The following is a 24,619-nucleotide window of genomic DNA, read 5'->3' on the forward strand; positions in this document are numbered from 1 at the left end:
CTGCAGCATGAAGCGTCTCTATCAATATCTCAGTGAGCTCATCTAATGGCCGTCCCGGCTCCTCGGCACATAAGCTTCTGTATATCTCATCCGTGCACACGGTGTCAGTCTCCCTCGTAAAGGTATAACAAGTGTGTGGAGACCTGTCCCAATGGAGCGGTGCAAAACTGAAATGTGAGAGTGAAGGACAAGATAGCATGATCCACTGCTATTCCAACCGGCCTAGTGCCTACCATAAAATCCTGAAAAGAGGGAATGAGACTGGGCTGAGCCATAACATAGTCCACTGTACTAGCACCATGCCGATGTGGAAAGCTAGTGAAACCGCCCGATGTCGGGAATCTCTGTAGGCCATTCAGGATGGCCAATCCATGTGCAGTCCCCATGTCTATCAAATACCGCCCATACACTGTATGTTGCTCATCCTGTGAGAGTCTAGATAGGCCCATATCCCTGACATCAAGCTCCCTCAACATCTCCTCTGAGATATCATAAAATACTGTCTGGTTATGGGCGGTCCTGGCATTGAAGTCCCCCAGGAGAATGATGTCACCATCCCTGGAGAACTCCCAAATGTCATCATCCAAAATAGAAAAGGGAGAATGCCCGCTAGGTGATGCATACACTGATGTACTAGGAGCAAAATAGCATATAGCAATGTAGAGATATCTGCCCGTCTCTGCCCTCAGTCTAACCCACATGTACCTAGCCTGCTCATCTCTGCGGACTATATGTATTAGTGGCTCTAGCTCCTCTCTAAACAATACTGCCACTCCTCCTGATCCCCGTCCTCTATGCTCTGAACGAGTCTCCTCTCTACAAGTTGTCTCCCATCGGTATCCACTAACATGTGGCATGGACTGTCCAGGAGCCTAATGCGTCTCACAGTAGAAGATGATGTCCCTCCCAGTGAAACTATCCTCAAAAGCCCCTACATCAAGGCGTAGAGAGCCATTACAATTCCAAGTAGCAACTTTGAGTGTAGTCCCATAGGTCTCGCGCCGTCATGAAGAGCGCCTCTCCATAATCACCACTCTACCATCTCTATAGAAGGCCACTTTCCCTTTCTCTCGGGCTGCCCTTATCTCGGGCATAACTTCTTTCATGTGGGCAAGTTGCGAGAGTGTGAGGTCATCTCCAAGAAATATTCCCGTCTTCTTGAGTGTAGGACGTCTCTTCAAGAAGTCCTTCTTCACTTCCATGGAGGGGAAACGAATGATAAGTGCTCTCTCCTTAGAAGATTCGCCACTACCTTCTCTCTTCTTTCCCACTCTCCATGCCTTTGTGTGCGTGGCTTCAATGCCCATCATAGAGAAGAGCTCCTTGGTTTCCCCTTCCGCATCATCACGGTCGTTTAGACCGGACACTCGTACATGTAAGGCTCGGGTCTTCCTCCTTTGCTCCTCTTCAAGGGTCATGTTGATGATGGTGGGAGTGGGGATGGGTGGCGATTCTTTACCTTTCCCTTTCTTGGCGACCTCGATCCATTTCTCCGCCTCGTCCATCTTCTTTTGTGTCTTTGTGATCACCTCCACCCATGAAGATGTCTTCTCTTTGTGTTGCTCCTCTTCCTCTCGAATGATCCTCATTTGTTCCTCAATAAAGGAGGGCTGAAATTTTCCATTCTCAAGCTTGCTTTTTGAAGTGGCTTCCAACTCCTTTTTGAGGGCTGAGATTTCATCCGCTTGACTTTTAGCATGCAATTTGGCCTCCACTAGTTCCTTCTTTAAGGCTGAAATCTCAGCCTCTTGCTTGGAAGATCTCTCTTCGAGCTCTTGGATTTTGTCAAATCCCTTCTCGAGTTTGGAGAGGCGGTTTATGATTGCGGTAACGGAAGAGTCGACCATCTTCTTGTTTTCTTTGTTAATTGTGCCGAGCTTGTCCTCCACCTTCACGAGCTCCTCTTTTAACACGGTCTTGGCCGTGACTTTTTGCAAAACTTCCCACAGCCAATGGACTGAAAATTAATCCATGACATCAGCGCGAAACAACAGCAACAGGGAGGGGGGGGTTTCAAGTCATGTATGTTGCTGCCTTGGGGGCCTGAGGAAGGGTGGGTGGGAAAAGTAGGAAAAGGGAGGCGGAGGCAGGCAGGCAGCGGGAAAGGGGGGGGGGGGGGGGGGGGGCAGGTAGACAGGCAGCGAGGGGGGGGGCGAAGGCAGGCAGCGGGAGGGGGGGGGGGGGGCGCAGGTAGACAAGCAGCGAAGGCGGAGGCAGGAGAGAGAGAGAGAGAGAGAGAGAGAGAGAGAGAGAGTGTGTGTGTGTGTGTGTGTGTGTGTGTGTGTGTGGGAGATTGTGTGTGTGTGAGGGAGAGAGAGAGAGGGGGGGTGTGAGAAGAGAGAGTGCATGCCTGTGTGTGTGTACGAGAGATAGTGTGTGTGTGACAAAGAGTGAGAGAGAGAGTGGAATATAATATATATATATATAAGGCACTGGTGGGAACTGTGGAACTGCCAAAGTGGAGCCCATGAAGGCTACACCAGTTCTACCCAGTGTGTGACAAAGAGTGAGATAGTGTGTGTGTGACAAAGAGTGAGAGAAAGAGTGGAATATAATATATATATATATATATATATGGCCCTGGTGGGAAGTGTGGAACTGCCAACGTGGAGCCCATGAAGGCTACACCAGTTCTACCTAGTAAGAAGAAGAGTACTAGTAAAACATACTGGCAGGAGAAGGTAAGGAAGGGCAGTAAGGAAAATCTGAAGCAATCTCCAAATTATCAAGGGAAGGAGATAAGCAGCAGAAACAAAGGTGCTGAGACCAGCCTCTACCTTCCAGCAGGGAAGAGAAGAAGAGCAAGAGACTCCTACTCCATGCTCCTAGGGCGGCCCTTTTTGAAAGCTGGAGGTGTCATACATGACTATCGAAAGGGTATCATCACTGTTGAGCATAAAGGAAGGAAAATTGAAATATCAACAAATGGTAGCAAGCCATTGAATGAAGGAGTGAAACTAGAAATCATCTACCAAAAACAAACCACACGAGAGATTGAAACAATGTTAGCTTCAATGAATATCTTTCCAGTTGGGGAGATTTATCTCAATGCAGTATTAGCTGACATTGAAAAGACAGAGGAACAGTCCAAACTCTTCCCTGAGATGTTCCAGGAAGATAATGTGGGAGAGCGACCAGTATGTCTCACTGGTAGGGATGTACCAGTAGAGAATACTGCAAGTACAAATGGTCATACACCAACTGGGACTTCTACTGGTTCACAAGGCCAGAGCAGTAGTTCACCAGCAACCAGTAGTGAAGCAGCAGAAGCAGTAGCAGCCTTAAGTCAGGATAAAGCTGAGCAAATCTGGGTACTACTTGATGATCAAGAAATAGAGGAATGGAACTTGGGCACCAGTCAAGACCCGAAACCAGTAAAATTCAACGAGTATCTGGATCAACCATTCAAGGAGAAAGTCAAAGCCCTGTTCCAGGAATATAAGGATGTTTTTGCTTGGGATCAGAAAGACTTAAAAGGGGTGGATCCAAAAGTATGTCAGCACAAAATTCCTCTTAAACCTGATGCCAGACCAGTGAGGTTGCAAAGGTACAAAATGAATCCAAACTATGCAGAAAAGGTTAAGGAAGAAATTGACAATTTGCTCAAGGCAGGGTTCATTGCTGAGGTAGAGAGCAGTGACTGGCTCTTTCCTATAGTGGTTGTGCCTAAGAAAAATGGGAAGTTACGGGCATGTGTTGATTACAGGAAACTCAATGCCCAAACTATCAAAGACCCATTTCCACTGCCCTTTACTGATATAATGCTGGATCAAGTAGCTGGGTATGAAATGTACAGTTTTATGGATGGCTACAGTGGCTACAATCAACTAAAGATTGCTCCTGAAGATAGAGAGAAGACTACTTTTATCACTGAATGGGGAGCATTCATGTATATTGTAATGCCTTTTGGTCTGTGCAACGCCCCAGCAACTTTTCAAAGATGTATGATGGAAATATTTGCTGACTTCTTGCATCAGATTTTAGCCATATTCGTTGATGATTTTACAATATACTTGAGTGAGGCCATGCACCTGGTATATCTCAGAGTTGTCTTTCAAAGATGCAGAGAACAGCGCAAGGTGCAAAAATACAGGAAGAAATGTTTGCCCAGACAGCTGCTATCGATGAGGTCGAAGCTGTCTGAGCACGAACATAAATCGATACTCTTTCCACTCCCTTGTGGATAGCTCGTCGGGCTTGGAGATGAGAAATCAAAGGAATGCCAAGAATGGTCAAGAAATTTCCATGAAGTTAAAGTTGCCTAACAGTTGGGCGATGCATTATGTTTTCCATGTTGGGCAAACATTTCTTTCCGGGTCCAAAAGTTTTTGATGTTTCAGTTGAACAATAGCCAAACGTGGTTGAGGAAGCAGAAGTCATTGAGCTTCAGCAGATCCTTCTTCATTCAAATCTAGACTAGCTCTTGAGTGCCTATTTCCAGAAAAGTCTTGGCGATAATGTGCTTAGAATGTCCTTCTACTAACATCTTGGTAACCAAAACGTGAGTGTCTACATTTGTAATTGCATCTACATCTTTGTAGGTTTTCATCTATTGATGCCATCTAAAACAAAAATTGTCTAAGTCAACATTAGTCAAAAACCAATTAGTCTCTCTCTCTCTCTCTCTCTCTCTCTCTCTCTCTCTCCAATATGTCAAAGAGACAGTATCCATAAATTACAAAGTTATGATTATAGGCTTGAGAAGGTGCTTTGGGTCTTAAAATCTACACTCAACCTCTAGTTAGATATTTAATGTTGCATAAATATATGCTTCCAAGGCTATCAATGTCTCATATTTATCCTCTAAAGTTTTTTCCTGAAAAAATGTTCGATTCCAGTCAAAGATTTCGTCAGTTCTACACGAAGTTCTGAGATAAAGGTACCCACGAAGCAGTTTGGCTAGACGAGGAGTTCTTTCACGAGTACCCCCAGTTGTTGGCGGACTATACGTGGAAGCCATGAACCTACTGCCAAGCTAAGCAGGAGGGAATGTCACATGCACTCTACACTGTAGTGCATGGTGACAAGATGGCTCATCATCAGTGCATCATTGTACATTAGTAGGACCCTTCAGGATATGATTTTGTCGTATGTTGTGGCCCCTATCCAATACATGTCAGGCACGAGCTACGTAGTTCAATCAATCCGTCAGTCCAATCCATTAACCCACTTGAAGAGAATCATTCATGCATATAGAAGTCAGTCAGAGCCTTAGAGTTTGCATTCGAAGCATTTATTTTTATTTATTTTTCCGAGAAAAAGATCTTTCAAATTAGTTAAAGAAAGAATAACCACAAAGGGCTAAGTACAACCACGAAGGGCAGGAAACAAATGATCAAAGGGAAAGAGATGCTTCTCCTCCGGCTGGTGGCCGCTCTCTCAGGAGAAGGCTATCTCATACAGGGAGAGAGAGGGGGGGGGGGGGGGGGGAACCACATAAGTGGTCTGTAATGCCAAATGGGGTCACCACCTCTATCTATGAGGAAAGGGCCAAGCCTCCAAAGTCTCAAGAGGGCTTCCCGCTGCTTCTGCATGCAGTCAAAACCTCCCTGCAGCTTTCCCCATTGACCGCGGAGGGTGTGAATGATATCAAGCAATATGCTCCTGAAGGTCTCAGCCAGCGGAGTGTGGGTACCCTTGATGGCCTCGTTGCATCCAACACGCCAGATGTGACAAGCTGCTATGCTACTGCAAATCTCCCATCTCTGGCATGAGCCTGGTCGCCAGTCACCTGTCGGTGGGGCTGTGACTAGTATTGTTGCAATACGATGGTGGGAGACCTAAAGGGCTAGTCCTCCCCCATCCTCCTCATAAGTCCTAACCACTCTCGCCTTAGTGGCCCAAGCGACAGTACCCCAAGTGATGATCCAAGTTGATGCCCTGTCCATAGCGAAGATGCGGAGAAATCTGCCAAATCTGCTAAGCCTTCGGGCAATCCCAAAGGCAATGTCGCTGAGACTCCTGGGGGTGGCCACACCTTGGGCAAGATGTTGACCAACCTCCAACTGCCAGCCAAGTACCGACCGCCAAACTCTTGTGTGCTATGCTGCCAGTGTTCCATCTATCTTAGGCATTTGGATCCTGCGTCCAAGCCGTGTTGTATATACTATATGCAAAGAAGGGGGCATCGAGAGTCTCCTCTTGGGTCCCAGTGCAGCCGCGTGAGAGGTCGGCACTCCCAAATCCATAGCCACCATACCCGCCATAGTCTCTCCTTTGCCACCTTGGCCGATGCTGGATCTATGTGCCATTCTCGTGCCCGAAAACCAATCACCCTCACCCTCTACAAGGTGCAACCTCTGAAATCCTCCAAGGGGTGTTCTCATCTCTCAAGTCTACCATGGGATCCAATAGAAAAAGTGAGCAGATCACTGTCTTCATCTGCTCCATGGACCACCACGAGGATATTGTGTCTGGTAAACACGCCTAGCCACACCGGGGGAGTCCGGTCTGGAATAGGAGTCGGCCACTCCTAAGGAATAGCTGAGTCAATGTCAATGCTGAGTATGTCTCTACCCCGGATCCCTGTCAGGCCTCTCTCCTGCTCCTCCTGAGGTAATTGCCTGTGTGCAATCCAATCTCCGAGAGACCTAGCTGGTCCCATGCTCAAGGCGCCCCAGGATCTATGCGGTCGGGCCCCTAGCATGTGGCCACTGGTGGGTAAACGGATCAAGGGGTTCCAGACCAAAGGCTGTCGAAGTTGCTCCTCTGAGGCCACTAGAATAATCTGTCCAAGGGCTAGCCTGAGATGATCCCAAGCACGAAGTAGACTGGTTGCGAATCTATCCTCAAAAGCTAGGCTAAAACCACGGGCTCGCATCTTTGTGAAGATCCATCTAGTACTCTGCGGCCATGGGCCCCCAAGGCTCAGAGTGTGAGCTGAAATCCGGGCCAAGGGGAAATCCTTCCAACTTCCAAGGTTCACCACCGGGTAGGAGTCCTCTGACAATCAACTTGCCCAGCAGGGTACGGCAAGTTGATTGTCAGAGGCTAAATGATCACGCTGCATGCCACCTTGGCCCTGGCTGGCCTCCCATCACTTCCGACCCACAAGAAGTTCCAGATCAAACACTGTACCTAGCCAATACATGCCCAAGAAGCAGTACCTAGTTCGCCATCACCACTTTGCCTACTAAGAAGAGCTTCGCCAAGCTCCAGTATAAAAGCTTCTTCCGAATACTCAGAAGAAGTGGAGAGAGCTGCTGCTCGGGAGAGAGATCAATGCCAACCTGGCAACCGAGGTAGCGGACTGGAGTGCCCCTCAGGATCCACTGGAAAGCCTCAACTGGTCGCCGCAAGTGCGTCAACCCTACCCAAAAACTACATGACTTGGAGTCCGCAACCGAGGTAGCGGACTGGAGTGCCCCTCAGGATCCACTGGAAAGCCTCAACTGGTTGCCGCAAGTGCGTCAACCCTACCCAAAAACCACATGACTTGTGCCAGTGGATCTGCGCTCCTGATGCACAGCAGAAAATCTTGATCGCCTCCGCAAACCTATGGAGATTCCCAACATCTCCTACAAGGTAGGCTGCTCTGTCATCTGTCATCTGCAAACTCTGAGTCCAACAGCTCCTCTTGCGTGCGGAGGGAAAGGTGCAATCCCTAAAGTCTGGTCTCCCGGGCGGAGAGAAAACTACTCATGGCCTCGGCGACAAATGGGAAGAGGTACGGTGCCAGAGGACAGCCCTATCGAACCGAGCGGGAAAGGGGGAATCTGTCACCTCGGGCTCCCTGAATGAGAACCTTGCTGTGTGATGCTGAATAAAGTTCTGAGACTCCACGAATCCACTCCATGGGGAATCCCATCCCGGCTCATTGTGCCCTCCAGAAAGCTCCAATCCACCATGTCATAAGCTTTCTCAAAGTCTAGGAGTAGCACAATGAGGTCTTGCTACCACATCCTAGCCGAAGCTGTTGCCTCCCAAAAGGTAAAGATGTTGTCCAGAATGCTCCGATCTTGAACAAAACCAGTCTAAGTGTCATGGATCAAATTTGGGAGAGAAGGCTGAAGTTGCCTGCTAATGGCCTTGGCCAAAATCTTATAGGCCGTCCCTAGAAGGGTATGGGTCTCCATCGCTGGATCTCCAATCTATCACCACCCTCCTTGGGAATCAAATGTATCAAGCCCTCTATGAACCTCTCTGGCATAGCACCTCTGAGCATAATCTCATTGAAGTTGCCTGTTAATGGCCTTGGCCAAAATCTTATAGGCCGTCCCTAGAAGGGTGATGGGTCTCCATTGCCGGATCTCCAATCTATCACCACCCTCCTTGGGAATCAAATGTATCAAGCCCTCTATGAGCCTCTTTGGCATGGCACCTGTGAGCATAATCTCATTGAAGGCAACGTGGAGGCCACCTTCCATGAGGTTCCAATGGCAAAGAAATAAAGAGACAGGAAGCCCATCTGCCCCCGGGCATTTGCCCCTAGGTAATGCCATCACCGCCTCCACCAGCTCCTCTGAAGTGAAAGGGGTCAATAAGAAAGATCGAAGGGAGGGGGGAACCACCTCTCTCGTGTGCCTCCAGACTCTCTCGCGTGCATCCATCACTTGGGGGGATAATGGAGCACCAGTGAGAAGAGATCGGAAGAAATCCAAGGCGATGGCTCTCACATGTGGGGGATCAGAAACAATAGCTCCATCCTGGCCGTGCAGCCTACGAATACTGTCAATATTGTCTCTCCTCCTGTAGGGGCCAGCTATCTCAAAGAAATCTCCAGTAACTCTGTCACCGGCTTGAGTCCAGAATGAAGCCCTGGCGTGGTATCTGTACTCCACCCTCCTCTCCTCCCGAAATCCCTCCTGTAAGAAAAAACCGATCTCCCCCAAGCCATCATCCAAAGTGCACACTGTTGCAAAGCCTGAGGAAAAGTCCAGTCCCGCCCATATATACTCGATCCAGCTATAGATCTCGGGGTCCTGAATGAAGCTGTCTAGAATCCTAGAGCTCTCATGCCTGTCATGCCTCCATGGGTCCTCTAGGGACAAAATAACTAGGACATTCGAAGCATTTATTGCATTGCATGTGAACTTCAGCCATAGCATTAAAACATTGCATAAGCATTTAACCCTTTGCATAAGCATATAGTCTAGTCGGCAACCTTATAGTCTAGTTAGTTGGCAGCATCAAAGTAATATAATCGACATATAAATCATATTTTATGAAGTCGTGTATGATAAGAGCTGACTGAGTTGCTCTTGAGCAAACCGACCAGCCCTTCGCATGCATATAAATACCTAGCGTTGCTCAAGAGCTGACTGAGTTGCTCTTGAGCAAACCGACCAGCCCTTCGCATGCATATAAATACCTAGCGTTGCATTCATTCATTCAAGCATCAAGCATCATAATCAATCAAGCATTCAGTATTCAGATCATCAAGCGATCATCTCCAAGCTGAAGCACATCTCCCTCTCTGCACCTCTCCTGCAGAAAACGTAGCACATCTCAACCTGCATATATAGCATCTCATCGTTTCTTCTCCATCCTCCCGGGTGAAGGAAAACGCATCGAGATTGGTCATCATTGGTGCTTCTACAGTAGTGTGCAATCACTCTTGGTCTTCTAAAGGTCTTGCATTTGGCTCATCTACAGTTTCAAAGTCACTCCTACAATCATTATCTTCAAAGAAATAAAGCCAATACTCCTAGCAATAGGAGGGGGCCCTTCAATGGATAATTGGGACCCCATATGGTGTACAAATCTCTCTCTCTCTCTCTCTATCTCTTAAAGTTTAAAGTGATAAAGTGGACTGCTAAAGACTCACAAAACTCAAGATACAGAAGGTGGTGTGAGACTTTGTGTGACAGGATCCTTTCATCTACGCGTAATTCCCCTGCAGGTTACAAACATCCCAAGCATGAGTGCCCTAAGTGTATACTTCACGGAGGAGCTCTAAAAATAGGCTACAGGGTCCAACTTCAACATAGATATCTATTTAATAAAAAGGAAAGCGCCCATTCTCTATATTCATAAAAGAGATTTATGAGGAAAGGAGGGGCCACAAAGATCCTCCAGGTTGCGGTGTTCCTTCGGCAAAAAAAGGCATTCAAGCCAAAATTTCCAACAGCTAAATACAGGGGTGCGAGAGCTATGCGGCCCTTGCTTTGGTATGTGGAAAGAAAGAGGTCAGATACTCCCATGAGTACATCTGTCTATACGGCTTTAGTGGTTGTTTAGGATCCTCCAGCTTAGTCTCCCCACCCAATCCCATTTATGGGTATCATCGTCTAGAAGGGGAACGTTCCCAATTTCGCCTACTAATACAGAGGAGAGGAACTCCACTAGTGACCCAGCCTAATATAAGGAGACACTTGAGCTCAAGTGTCATGGTCTCATCAAAGACAAATAGGTCATAGTAAAGAGGTTGTTAGCTCCGAGAGAGTTGCCTAGCAGACTCACTTAGAGTTGACTCCATATGACACTCCCATAGCCAGTTTTGCCACAAACAATTACGTCAAAAGCAAAAGGAGGCTTTTATGCGTGAATTCATAGAATTCATAGTCACATCCTCACATGCATGAGGTGGTTTCGTCGGTACGAAGTTCGAACCTAGCATGGATTGGAGCAATCGCCAGATGTACACCCTCTTCTCCATCAAAAACTGTCACTACAAAACCTCCGAAGGCAACGCAGACACCGTCCCACCACGAACGTACGTAAGAATCTTAAGGCTTCAATCCTCATCATAGGCATCACAGGTACCACAGGGGTTTCACTCATTTCTAGTATGCAATAGGAAGAACTACCTCAAGAATCGTTTGCTAGGTTTTTCCCTCAATTTGATGCACATTTGATTTGTCATTTGATTCATAGTCCTCACAATGTGATTGTTACTGCTAGTTCTCTTTCTCCATTGCCTAACCAATGACCATGTTTCTAACCGTAGGAGACATGTTTTACACTCTATCATAGTAAAAGGAAGAAATCACAAAGACGAGCAAAGTGGAAGCCAAGACCTTGTCCACCTTCAAGATGGATCAAGAAGCTACTAGTAGGAGCCCATTGTCTACCACAATGGATACCAAAGACAAGGAGATTATTGCCAATTAGTCAAGTCAAGTTCACAACCTCGGTGAAAAAGCCTTTACCTCTTGGGCATGTTCACATGTGCATAGCTATATCACTTCTTGTACGTGTGTAGGATGCATTGGTGGCTTGTATGGTTGGGCCTTGACCCTCGAAAATCAATGCATATGGTGTAAGTTTGTTTTAGGAGCCAAGGATTCGCAGGGGGTGCGACACACCCTTGGTGCATTAGGATAGGAGACGAGGTGTGAAGGCATGAACTGCATGACATGACCTTGGTGCATTTTAGTGCTTTCTTACGCATGTGTGATTGGGATGTGGTTGTATTGGTTGGGCTACACACAAATGGATCAGTTAGGTACTTGTTTGCATGGTATTTCATCAAGACAACGAATGTTTAGTACTCAGGGGAACTCTAAAAGGGTAGTTTTCCCATAGTGTGGGAGCTTAAAGGGTTAAGGGCTTGTATAGTTATCTCGCATGGACTTGGGATCGTGGGTGTCAAGGGGTCCTTGAAATTGTATTTAAACACCCCCATTGGAATGCAAATATGTTCTCATAGTTTGGCTCATTGTTGAACTCAAAGGGAAGCAAAGTTTTGCTGTGCGAGTTCTAGTATTGTAGACGAATTGATTAAACACCCTAAATGAAGATGCCAAAGAAGATTAATTATGCTAAACACTACAGGATCAAAAGGTGAAGTCATAAAATAGTTTATCAGACTTTCTAACAAGTTTGTGTTTGTTGTTCTCAACTCTTTCTTTTTTATTTCTTTGAGTAGATCCTTCAGTCACAACTTGGTACCCGACCCATCTAGAGAGAGTGGTATTCCTGCTCGAATGATAACAACTTGTGACTCCCTTATAGGTTTACTTAAACACATGAAAACAATTGTATAAGTGTCTTTTTCAAATTGTGTAGGTTTAACAAAATACATGAGATAAAGTTGTGCATGCAATGCAAGAATTTGAACTTGGGACCTCCCCATGTCCCCAATCCTTTCTTTCTTAAATTCCCTTATAGGTTTACTTAAACACAAAAACATGTGTGTCTTTTTCAAATTTTGTTGGTTTAGCACGAGATAAAGTTGTGCATACACGTGTACTTGCGTGTGCATGCACGCGTGCCTCCGAGAGAGAGAGAGAGAGAGAGAGAGAGAGAGAGAGAGAGAGAGAGATGTGAATCATACATGCATGATATAGGTTGTGCATGAAACTTTCTGCGCTCAGCTTCTTGTTGCTCAAGACGGCGTTTTTCTTCTGCCACCCTAAGCAGCTCTTCCTGGTGCCGGATGACACTTTCCAAACAAAAAGGTTGAGGTCTTGTGCACCCTTTAGGGTCAGGCTTCAGAGGTACCTATGACACAACAAATGTGTGAGCCTCCTTCCTCCACCCCGCCCCCCCCTCTCTCTCTCTCTCTCTCTCTCTCTCTCTCTCTCTCTCACACACACACACACACACAAATAAGACCAACATTTTCTAGGATAAGTTAAAAAACTGTTCTTTCTTTCAATCTTGACTCTAGAGTATTTCTTCCTGCTCTTGGAGAAACCCTGCAAGAGAAGAACTAGCATTTGCATATGCTTTAAAAACGCTGTGATGCACACAGCCTGATCTCAGTCCAGTTCTAAAGTTCATTTTTTTAAGCTTGGCTCAGAGGAGGCATATACACAAATTTACTGCACTACTTGTGGGGGGGATACTTTAAAGAAGAACTTAGCAAAACACTGAAGTTCCATATGGTATTTGTACACATTTTGCACACTATGCTGCATGTAATTAGTCGACTTCATCAGAAATCTCACCTCAGGGTAATCTGTGGTACATGGCAGTGGGTTGGCTTTTGGAATCCTCTGCTCTCGTTCTCTTAGTTCATTCTCTCTTATCTCGGTGAGCATACGCTGCTCCTTTTTCTGTCCCCGATCCTAAAATAACAGCCCCAGTTTTGATTGATCTTTCAAAATATTTGCATGAATTTGAAAATAGCTTACAAATTTACACATCCCAACAGGGTGGAAAATACCTCAGTTACGAGATGAAAAGGCTCCAGCTTTGTATGCTTTGGAGGCTGATTCTCCTGCTGGGAGTTGAGAGATAGCTAGCCATTTCAAGGAAAAACCAACCCCGTTCAATATACAAACACAAGCACAAACTGGAGTCCATTAATCAATAGCCGGAAAAGTAGAGCACCTTGCTAAATAAATCCAGTGGAATTTGATGTTGGCTATGGATGCGCTCTTCAGTTGCAAAGTGAAATTCCTGTTTAGACAACTCGAGAAGTTGAGTGCGCTTTTCAAATCCACAAAGCGTTCTATCAAAAAAAATGTGATGCTTGTATGCTAGTATGCTGCACATACCATTGGCATGGTCACTTGCCGTTTAGTGTTCCTGAATATTCCCAAGTCACCACGGCTCCAAAATATCTGATCCATAAATGAGTAAAATCTTTCAGCCCTGGTCATAGTACCAGTATGTGAAGCCTTAAAGGGTACATAAAATTAAAAACCATCTACTTAAAGATAGGCAGACATTTCCCCTCAATTTCAGGTCATGGATCTGTGCCCCCAATTTCAGGTCATGTGTTATATGGCATCACCATGTCCAAAAATGACTGTCTGAGCGAATACGGCAACCGATCCACTTTTAATTGCTGAAATTTGATAGACGTAAAAGAATTTACAAGCCATGCATAGAGTGCAAGACCAGTTTCAGGTACACAAAAGGACATCTAGCCAGGACCTCAAAGTCAAAGCTGCCCTATCAAAGGAACCACCAGCTCGTGGAGATGAACATGTCAAAGCTTGCGGGTCTGTGTTCGTGGAGATGAACATGTCCAAGCCTTGCACCACATTTACCCTGGCCCTTACTTTGCAGTTCAATTTCACGCTCTTCCTACATCTTGGCTCACCTCGCCTTGCATATGCGCAGCGCAGCCTAGCGGATTTGCAGCACCGCCATTCCCTAGCAATTCAGCCATCACCAATGTGCCTACCAGGAGCTGGATCCACAGTGAGCAGCCTGACGAAACCCTATTTCACTTGTTTGTAGGGGGCATAGCTCATAGATGTTTGCTTCAAGATATCCCTCAGTTCACCTCCATTGAGTATTGACACCACCAGGAGATTTTGCTAGTATCATGGTGTGGCATATCTGGAAGACCAGATGGTCAGAGGCCTTCAAGGGTATTCATGTATATGACACCCAGTGTATTTGCAGTGCATGATGTGACATTGGTCACATACTCTTTTGGCCACTTGTGCCCATATACAGGGATCTTCTAGAGCTGCACAAACAAAGCACATCAGATTTATGAGAGAGTGGAACCATGGTATTTTCTTCTCCTCCACTCCTACAGGGCTTTTATGGCAGCATAGTGCCCCCAATTGGTTCCGATCTCCCTTTGCATGATTTTATATTACTTAATATAAGTCTCTTTTTTGAAGAAAAAAATCATTTTTAAATATTTTTTTCGTTCACCTTCTTTCCTTTATGATTTCCTCTCAGATCCCTTCTTTCCCCCTCTCTCTGCTCTTCTCCTTTCTTGCTGACATGGTGTTATCTCATTTCGGCCTTCTAAAAAAATGTCATTTCTGTGTTCATTTCCTGAAGTTATGGCCGATAGTCCAACCAATCTTTGCCTCTCCCTCTCTCACTCGGCCTCAAGAAGTGCAAAAAGGAAGAGTTCAAAAAACTCAGTCTTAAACTGATATGAAGATTAACACAGGAATGTTGGGATGCATGATAGATAACGGAAAAAATGATTGATCCCCACTGTTCTTAGAGTTTAAAGAAATATGGTTAAATTTTCCTAGATGGATTTAAGGTACAATGTAGTATTAAGTACAATGGACAGTTGCCTTCAAAGTTCACGCTTCCAGCCTATAGTCCAACGAGCTTCTTTGAGGAACGTTATGGTTTAAGGACATTAGTTGGTTGCCTTTACACTTCCAGCAAAAAGTCCACTGAGCTTTCCACACTCTCTCTCCCCCCACCTCCCCCCAGCCCCTCCCTCTGTTGTATGTACATGCATTTATCTTTTGAAATATTCAAGGAGCTTGGCCATATTCAAGGAGCTTCCATTTTTATGGTACTATTTTGTTCTTTCTGATATCTATCGTGACCTTGTTAAATGTCAAGGCAGCCCTTTACATAGCCCACACAAGTGTGGACAGTGCTTTTGCTAAATATGCTTCAACATGAAAGCGGACTTAGTCATTCTCTCATAGATGCATAATAGTTGTGTACATGAAGACCCTTGCCACATAACTTCGAATTAAGATCAGTTGCCACACTGACCTTTTGGAAAATATTGGCCTTATATTTTCTACCTCATTACATTTTGTTCCTTCACTATTTAAAAGTTCCAACCCTCACCTGTCTGAGGCGCCCACCCTCGAGCTTTTGCTTTTTCATCGCTGGAACCTCATGTCTACAACTTTTTTCTACATGACTAACCTCCTTCTTCACAGCCAGATTTTGAATTCGCCTGAACAATGAATACCCCAATATTAAGCAGATTTTCCCAATCAACAATAATCTCCATAAAAACCCTTGTGTGTAATGAAACAGCAACCTTATAAAATAAATTTTTGAAAATTTGGCCACTGGCTTGTCTGTCTGCGGTATCTTTTTAGACATCTCTGCATGGGCCCGTTTAGCCGGAAGGCAAAAACACTGCAGGTTTTTTGGCTGCCTGAGACCCCCCTGGCTGTGCATTGCTTTGCTGGAGTACAAATGTCCAAGTCCACGAGGTCTCCAGATTCACTCACTGCAAAATACAGCTACCAAAGCCTTAAACGAAACAGTTCCAAGGCCTAAAGGAGGAAATGGAGTTGGACTGTAAGACCTCTAGAAAGGCCAATGTTTAATGAGACCCAAAGGGGAAGATTACAGTGTAATCATCGAGAGTAGAAGAACAGCTTGATGCAAGAAAGGAAATCGAATCATACCACAACATAGTAATCAAGGTGGCCAGGACACATTTTTGTTGAAGTTATTCAGGAAATTCTGAATTGGTTTCTAGGTGTACACATAATCGAAAAGGTTGAAAAAAATGTTCATTGAATTGGAGGCACAAAACCTGCAAAAGGAGTTTTCTGTGTGTGTGCTTCAATGACTCAAGTTGGCTGCATTGTCTGGTTGAGGCCTTGAGACATTTTTTTACAACTTTCTTAAATCATCTTATCATACTGCCTTACAATGGAAAAACACACCAAGTGAGACTGCAAAAATGCTGTTCTCACCTAGTGTCATGCCTTCATTGTCATCACAATAATTTGCTACTCCTAGTCCGGAGCCACTGAAGCCACTGTAAAAATATTGGGAAGCTTATAGCATGGCAAGCCTGATGTGCATGACAACATAAAAGATTGCACAATTAATTACATTTCAACGTGCACAGCCGGAAGGCTTCTAGCTTACACTGGAAATGTTAACAGGTTTCGATCACCATCCCTGGGTGAACTGGAGGTGTCCATCTGTGCAGGAGCAAACTTCCAGCTCAGAAACATCACTGCCTAGACAAAATGTTGAAGTCTACAACCATTATGTTGTCATACAATTTTTGCAATACCTGCTCGCCAACGTATTCATCATCATCACCATTGGGTGAGAGATTTAAGTCTCTTGATCGGATGGAAAACGCTGCCAGTCAGACAGAAGATGCTTGTCACACATACAGTTCAAACTTCAAAGAGCACATAAACCTTGCAACAATGAAAAATCCATGTCTTATTTGCATGTGTCTTCATGGTACAGCCAAGATCCTCAATCTATTTGTGGCAGCTTTAGGTCAAACAAAGCAGGATTTCTGAAAGGTGTCTATCTAACTATCTGCTCAACCTTAGGTCAAGCACTGCAGAATTCCTAGAAAGGTTTTGATCTTACTGTCTGCGCACAGCTTTAAGTCAAGAACTGCTTGATTTCCAGAATTCTTTCCAGTAGCTTGATGTTTCTGTTAAGTTTTTAACGCTCTAGGTCAAGCAGCACTCCAGGTCTATTTCGTCACATGTTTTAGGGTCTTTCCCAATTACGATATCTACAGGCAATGATTGTTAAAATAAACAGAAAAATGAACACTTACGGGAAGCGCCATGGCTGGCGGAGGTCTCGAACCAGCGCTCGGCCTCTGCGACCTGTGAGACTGTTTCAGGAGCGGTGAAATCGTAGAAATGGGGGGCCGAGAACTCGAAGTCAGGGTCGAATTGGAAGAAAACAGGGCCGGTGTGACCTGAGCCTGCGGCAGTCATGGAGCTCATGCTACCTATCGTGCGTTGCGCAGACGGATGTGGCGATGGCGATGGCGAGCATCAAGGACTTAGGGCTTTGCTTTCCAGAGTTCACGACAGAGAGCTCGAGAACTTTGCTCAATTGTTGTGTTTGAAACTCGAGACGGAAAACGATCCTAGAGAGAGAGAGGGGCTCTTTGAAACCCCCGGTCCCCCACTGAAAGCCTTGGCCTTTTCTCAACGGTCCATTGATGGGTGGGTCCCACTCGCGTCCACGTATGCTCGCCCTTTTTGTAACCCGGACGTCCACCCTTTGGGTTCCCCAAGTAGCTCTAACAACCCGGACGTCCACCCTTTGGGTTCCCCAAGTAGCTCTAACAACTTAGACTTTTGTGAAGTGTCATGACATAGCAAGAAAAAGCAGAGAAGGCATCGAGTAGCGTAGAGAGAGGCGAGTGGTACAGGCAAAGAGTTGGAAGTGCCATCAGAGCAAGTCATGCATAGAAAGCAATGACACTTTGAAGCAGTTAGTAAAAGCTTTGAAGCAGTAGAAAGCAAATGGTCTTGGCCTACCTACCTAGGCCATCACACAACCCTCGCTGCTTCCTTGCCTTACCCATTTTTGCTAGAGAAAGAAGGTTTAACGAATGTGTTTTTTTTAGCCCGTGGTAGAGAAAGAAGGTGTAACGTATGTGTTTTTTTTAGCCCATGGTAGAGAAAGAAGGCATAACAAATGTGTTTTTTTATATTAAAAAATTAAACCTTTATAGCTTTTAAGGCTAAGAGTCTTAAGCCTTATATATTAAAAAATTAAACCTTTATAGCTTTTAAGGCTAAGAGTCTTAAGCCTTATATATTCGAGGTAGTAAGAGGGACAAGGAGTTGTCAGACATGGCTGTCGTGTGGCTATGAAGAGAAGTGCTTCAATTGAAGGAATTGATAGCAAGCTTAGTAGCATCACTCCTAGACATAAGGCAATGGACACAAGGCAAGTGCATTAAAGCGCAAATTGAAGTTGCAAGAAGGCAATGTGATCAAGATGAACGGAGGAGGTGCACCATATTTATAATTTCTTAATCAACACGTGGATGAATGATGTTAATCCACACATGGATCAAGGGTTCCTATTCCACATGCAGATTAAAAAGATCTTAATCTCCATGTGAATTAGTATTAATCCATGTATGAATTAGTCTTAATCCACGTGTGGATTGTGTTGCTTAATTTTTAACATGGTTTAAAAGTTTACCATGCATCAAATTTTACCACGCGTGGATTGTGTTGCTTAATTTTTACCATGGTTTAAATCTTATTTACCATGCATCAAAGGCTGACTAAATCATTAAGGACCTAGGAAGCTTAAGTGATTGTATTACAACTTGATACATGTCCATTATGTACACACTCACCAACCCAAAACATGTATCAACCCAAAAGACATCTCCAGACAAAACATGTACCAGTTGTGAATGTGTATTCATTATAAAATGCATGTCATTTAATCCATATGCCATGTAATGATAAAATGGTGTACTTATTTTGGGTCACGTATTAATTTCATTTTATTAACACACATACTGTGAGATCCCTGTCCCCACCGCACAATGGATTCGGGGTACTAGCAGCGGAAGTAGCACTTCTTGCACAGGGCAGGGTCCCACACTCGAGGCCTCGCCCACGGATATCCGGACAAGAGACTAATCCGTCGGTTCTTCCAAAACCAAACCCTGGAAAAACTTCCCTTATCTGGAAAGCACGGGCGATTCCACCAGGATAACTTTTTACTCTAACGTAGTTAAGACCATTACTGATCAAGCTGATTCGATCGCAACTATAAAGATACTGGGTCAGATCAAGGAAGAAACTTGCACTTGGATCATTGGGATCAATGCTTTTTTCCCCATCAAGAGGCATAGCCGTTGATTCGTATCCATAGAACAATTACTATCCGAGATTTACTTTATCTATCGTAATAACAGAAATTGAGTCTCGATTTATGGATCCATCAGTCCAGCCTAACCCCATCCAGTCCCATGGGTTAGCCAACCGCCCCCCAACCACTGTAGTGATGGGATCCAATTAAGAATTTGGTTAGGTTTTATCCCAGGTACCAAGAAAAAGAGTTCCAAGGCCCGCTAGCCGGAAGTTCATGCAAACATAAAACTAGTCACACCACTTACACACCCAATATGAAATTGCCTTTTTCTTAGCATCAGCTAACTTTAAAACAATCCTTTAATGAAACCATTATGTCACTGATGACAATCCTCATAGTCTCTGGTTGAATCCTTATTTCCAGTCATCCATTCATCGGTATACTTATGGCATCATTGGCAACCAGAACGCTCACCACTTGTTCACTCAGGGGCCTTTTCCATAGTTCCTAGCTCATAGTAACCGGCAATATATTCATATAACAGAATGGAATCTCCGTGGAAGATCAGCAAGATCAACCCACATATCCATATAAAAGAGCCATGGACTCATCCGTTGAGGACCAGCAAGGTCAATCAACCAGATCCATGCCCGGTTTCAGAAAACAACTCTTATTCCTTGTTCCAATATCTTTCACGACGCATGTGGCGGTATCTTCGGCGATCCCCAGAGCTCGAGCATCGTATGGTCAGCACCCGCGGCCGCAGGTGACCCAGCGCTTCACTCATAGGCCGCTTCCTTGGTCCCTCATCCACCGTACCGGAAGCTCACCATTTAAATCGAACCGAGGCTGGTCAAGACCTCGATCGACCTTGCTACGCGAGATGTCCTCATTTGACTCTCCGTCAGCAGTTGCAACTTTATCAGTTCGGTCTTCATGACCTTAATCCTCAAGACGGTCAAAATGCTTCCCCAACATTCTTGACATAAAACAGTCATTTACAAACAGTCACAAAATACAGTTTCTATAACGAACTCTTGTCTTTCCACATTATCCACTCTTGGACCACATTACTTATTCCACATTCCATTCAATGTGTACTCATTCTCATCCATTCACTCATATAGACTACACATTATTTCACATACACATTCACATTCATTATTCTACATACATATCCATGTTCGTACGTCCACATCATACATCCGATTTCACATTCATACATACGCATCTACATGCATACATCCACATCCACATTCATACATCCATACTTCCATTTCCACATCCACACATCCAGATTCACATTCATACATCCACATTCACATGTATACATCCATTTTCACATCCTCATTCATACATCCACATCCATACATCCGCATCCATATCTTCATTCATATTCATACATACACATCTACATGCATACATCCACATCCACATTCATACATCCACACTTTCATTTCCACATCATTCACATTCATACATCCATTTCCACATTCATACATACGCATCTACATGCATACATCCACATCCACATTCATACATCCACACTTCCATTTTCACATCATTCACATTCATACATCCATTTCCACATTCATACATACGCATCTACATGCATACATCCACATTCACATTCATACATCCATACTTCCACTTCCACATCCACACATCCACATTCACATTCATACATCCACATCCACATCCACACATCCATACACACACATCCACATTCACATTCACATCCATATCTACATTCATACATCCATATTACATCCATTCTCGCCCTAACACATTCCATATACATCTTATCACATCTCATACACCTCTTATCACATCCTATCACTTCCCATACGCATCTTATCACATCTTATCACATCTCATACACCTCTTATCACATCCTATCACTTCCCATACGCATCTTATCACGTATTATCACATCTCATACACCTCTTATCACATCTTATCACATTTCATATCTTTTTATAGAATACAAGAGAATTCTTATATCTGATATAAGATTTCTCTACACATTTATTTATGCATAAATTCCATTTAAGGAGACTAACACTTTCGAATTAAAAATCAATCTTTTATGCATCTTCCTATGCATAAATTTATTTTAAATGAAAATGACACTTTTGAATTAAAATTCAATCTTTTATGCAACTTCCTATGCATAAACTCAATTTAGATGAGAATTGACACTTTTGAATTAAAAATCCATCTTTTATGCATCTTCCTATGCATAAATTCAATTTGGATGAGAATAACACTTTTGAATTGAAATTCTATTCTTTTATGCATCTTCCTATGCATCAATTCAATTTAGATGAGAATGACACTTTGAATTAAAAATCAAATTTTTATGCATCTTCTTATGCATAAATTCAATTTGGTAGAAATTACACTTTTTAGATAAAAGAATTTCTCTTATGCATCTAAGTTATGCATAAAATCCATTTATGATGAAAAATCACACTTTTAGTATAAAAAGAATATCTTTTATGCATACCTCTATGCATGAAATCCAATATGATAAAAGTAACACTTTTACAATAAAATAATCAACTTTTATGCATACCTCTATGCATGAAATTCAAATATGATAAAAGTCACACTTTTATAATAAAATAATCAACTTTTATGCATACCTTTATGCATGAAATTCAATTATGATAAAAGTCACACTTTTATAATAAAATAATCAACTTCTATGCATACCTCTATGCGTGAAATTCAAATATGATAAAAGTAACACTTTTATAATAAAATAATCAACTTCTATGCATACCTCTATGCGTGAAATCCAATTATGATAAAAGAAACACTTTTATAATAAAATAATCAACTTTTATGCATACCTCTATGCGTGAAATCCAATTATGATAAAAGAAACACTTTTATATTAAAATAATAATCTTTTATGCATACCTCTATGCATGAAATCCAAATATGATAAAAGAACACTTTTATATTAAAATAATAATCGTTTATGCATACCTCTATGCATGAAATCCAAATATGATAAAAGAAACACTTTTATATTAAAATAATAATCTTTTATGCATACCTCTATGCATGAAATCCAAATATGATAAAAGAAACACTTTTATATTAAAATAATAATCTTTTATGCATACCTCTATGCATGAAATCCAAATATGATAAAAGTAACACTTTTATAATAAAATAATCAACAATTATGCATAACATAAAAATCAATTTCTCCATGATTACAATAAAATTCTTTCAAATAATCTAGATGATAATTCCTAGAATATAGTAGGAAGTTCTCTTTTCATGCTTTGAATGAAATTATTTTATGTGTAATTTTTATAAAAATTTTGCCATAGCTCCGCTACTATGACTGATAAATCTCAATTTATTTTGAAGGATAAAGCTTATCATTAAGGGAATGATTAGAATGATCCCTAATTGGATCATTAACCCAATAATGGATTGAATCATCAATATTCATGAAATACATAAACTAAAAGCATAGAAAAAAGCCATTAATTTGGCCTCAAGCATAGATTAATCTTAGATTAAGGAAAAGCTTTGTGAAAATCTTCATTTGGATTGAGAATGGGTCATGAGTATGACCATTTCTTGAGTGAGAGAGAGAAATTACATAAAAACCATTAGAATTAAGCATAAATGGAAATTTATGTAATTCTTTACTATCATTAATCAATTAACTTCAATAGCATTCATCAAATTATGTAACTCTTTACTACCATTCATCAATTAACAACTTCAATAGCATAGACCATTCCAATTAAGCTTCTCAAGCTTGAGAGGGGTTGAGAAGAGAGAAGCATTGAGAAATTATAGAAAAGATCAAAATTTACCATTTACCTTACAAATTGCTTGATTCTTTGTTCACGGTAGAGGCCCCCAACCAATCAATTGGTTAAGTATGTTGATGGAGCCACCAATGGGGATTGAAGAAAGAGGGAAGCTCCAATTTCTTCAATTTGGAGAGAATTTTAGAGAATAGTAGAAATTAGCATTATTTCAGCATAACTCTAGTATAGTAAAATTCTTCTATTTTTTTCAAAGGACTCATATTCTATTTATAGGAGAGGGAAGCTCTAACCAAAGCTAACTGAATTCTAGAATTTTTCAAATTCAGTTTGGTTGAATTTGGACTAGATTTGGACCTAGTTTGGTTACTTTTTGATTCGGTTTGGTTCCATTTTGATTTGGTTTGGTTCAAAAAAGAGGAGAGATAAAAATATCACATTATTTTTTAGTTTAAAACTCATTCAAGCATGTGAATTAGGCGCCTCATTGAAGGCCCTCCTTTTCCTTACAGATGTGTCAAAAATGGAATCATTATACCCAAAATATCTCATATTTTGATATTACTCATAGTTTCTTACTAATAAACCTTGTACATTTTCAACTCTTCATCTTATGTGAGCATTGAAGGGACTTCCTTCCTTACATAGGTGTCAAAATGGAATCCTTATACCCAAAATATCTCATATTTTCAATATTGCTCATAGTTTCTTACTAATAAACCTTGTACATAGTCAACTCTTCATCTTATGTGAGCATTTACTCATTTTTGGGTATTTTCTTTATCAAAATTGGATTTATCTCCCCCCCACACATGGATTGATCTTATTGGCCCAAAGGAACCTTAATTGGACCATAATCCAAAAATTTCTGAAAATCTAGACCCTTAGGCTAAGGTCCTTTATACCCATTTCCATTTAATTCCAATTGCGCATTGGAAGTTCTTTTTGAATTTCTGTTTCAGGGGAACTTATTTTAATAAGATGAGATAATTTTCTATCTAAAAATATTAAAAATCTGAATATTCTCTCTCTAGAATATTTTCTCTCTCTAGGTTAAAACAGTTAGAAATAAGATCTTTTATATTTCTGAAGAGGGGATTGATTACAGGGAAAGATGCTGGACATTTTGAGAGGCTGGGGAGGAATCTTACACATACTAATTCCATTTAATTGACACATGTATCATTGGATCAATCAGCCTGCACATACTAATTGGATATCACGTGCTCAGTATACCATGTCTTAATAATTGATGACATATCGATCCCAAAATTGTGCACATGTAAAACCACATATGCATTTTGAACACATACACATTGAACAATATAAATGTATCAGTTCTAAACATGCACCCTTTACTCCCACATTTTGCAAACACACACATTGAACAATATAAATGTATCAATTCTAGACATGTACCTTTACTCCCACATTGAACAATATAAATGTATCAATTCTAGACATGTACCCTTTACTCCCACATTGAACAATATAAATGTATCAATTCTAGACACGTACCCTTTCCTCCCACATTAAACAACATAAATGTATCAATTCTAGGCATGTACCCTTTACTCCCACAAGTTATTTCCATTGTATATTGTTTGCTCAAATAACCCAATACATGGTACCTTCATTTTATAGCGTACATCAATGTAAGCATGGATAGTAGCAAGTGTTGGTTT

General features: G+C 42.5%; 2 protein-coding genes across 4 annotated transcripts in view; both read right to left on the reverse strand.

The window, feature by feature from the left end:
* The window catches only part of LOC147613336 (protein TPX2-like), an 87,081-nt gene extending 71,572 nt beyond the window's left edge, over positions 1–15,509 (reverse strand). For 2 of the 3 annotated variants that reach the window (XM_086782086.1, XM_086782087.1), the window contains exons 1-6: positions 15,403–15,509; positions 13,386–13,451; positions 13,219–13,287; positions 13,052–13,126; positions 12,834–12,953; positions 12,218–12,384 (exon numbers count right to left, since the gene is read on the reverse strand). In XM_086782086.1, coding sequence (XP_086638212.1) covers positions 12,218–12,384; positions 12,834–12,953; positions 13,052–13,126; positions 13,219–13,287; positions 13,386–13,451; positions 15,403–15,441 — 536 coding nt within the window. In that variant the 5' untranslated portion in view covers positions 15,442–15,509. The remainder of the gene's footprint in view (positions 1–12,217; positions 12,385–12,833; positions 12,954–13,051; positions 13,127–13,218; positions 13,288–13,385; positions 13,452–15,402) is intronic. The other variant, XM_086782088.1, reaches the window with a different exon arrangement.
* Positions 15,403–17,420, reverse strand: LOC147613337 (uncharacterized). Its single transcript, XM_086782089.1, has 6 exons — positions 17,111–17,420; positions 16,601–16,671; positions 16,450–16,505; positions 16,272–16,336; positions 15,602–15,796; positions 15,403–15,514 (listed from the first exon to the last, which is right to left on the reverse strand). Exons 1-5 carry the CDS (start codon positions 17,283–17,285, stop codon positions 15,603–15,605), a joined length of 561 nt encoding a protein of 186 aa, XP_086638215.1. The 5' UTR covers positions 17,286–17,420; the 3' UTR covers positions 15,403–15,514; position 15,602.
* Between the last annotated feature and the right edge of the window lie 7,199 nt (positions 17,421–24,619).

This window comes from Cibotium barometz, chromosome 44, assembly GCF_041138505.1.
Source record: "Cibotium barometz isolate CiBa-2024 chromosome 44, ASM4113850v1, whole genome shotgun sequence".
NCBI lineage: Eukaryota > Viridiplantae > Streptophyta > Polypodiopsida > Cyatheales > Cibotiaceae > Cibotium > Cibotium barometz.

Excerpts from the sequence above, each read along its gene's own strand:
- LOC147613337 (XM_086782089.1), bottom strand. The coding sequence starts at position 17,285 with ATGAGCTCCATGACTGCCGCAGGCTCAGGTCACACCGGCCCTGTTTTC. Across the intron at positions 16,672-17,110 it reads CGCCAGCCATGGCGCTTCCC|CGTTTTCCATCCGATCAAGA; the intron begins GTAAGTGTTCAT and ends TCTGACTGGCAG. Across the intron at positions 15,797-16,271 it reads CAATGAAGGCATGACACTAG|TGAGTGAATCTGGAGACCTC; the intron begins GTGAGAACAGCA and ends TGTATTTTGCAG.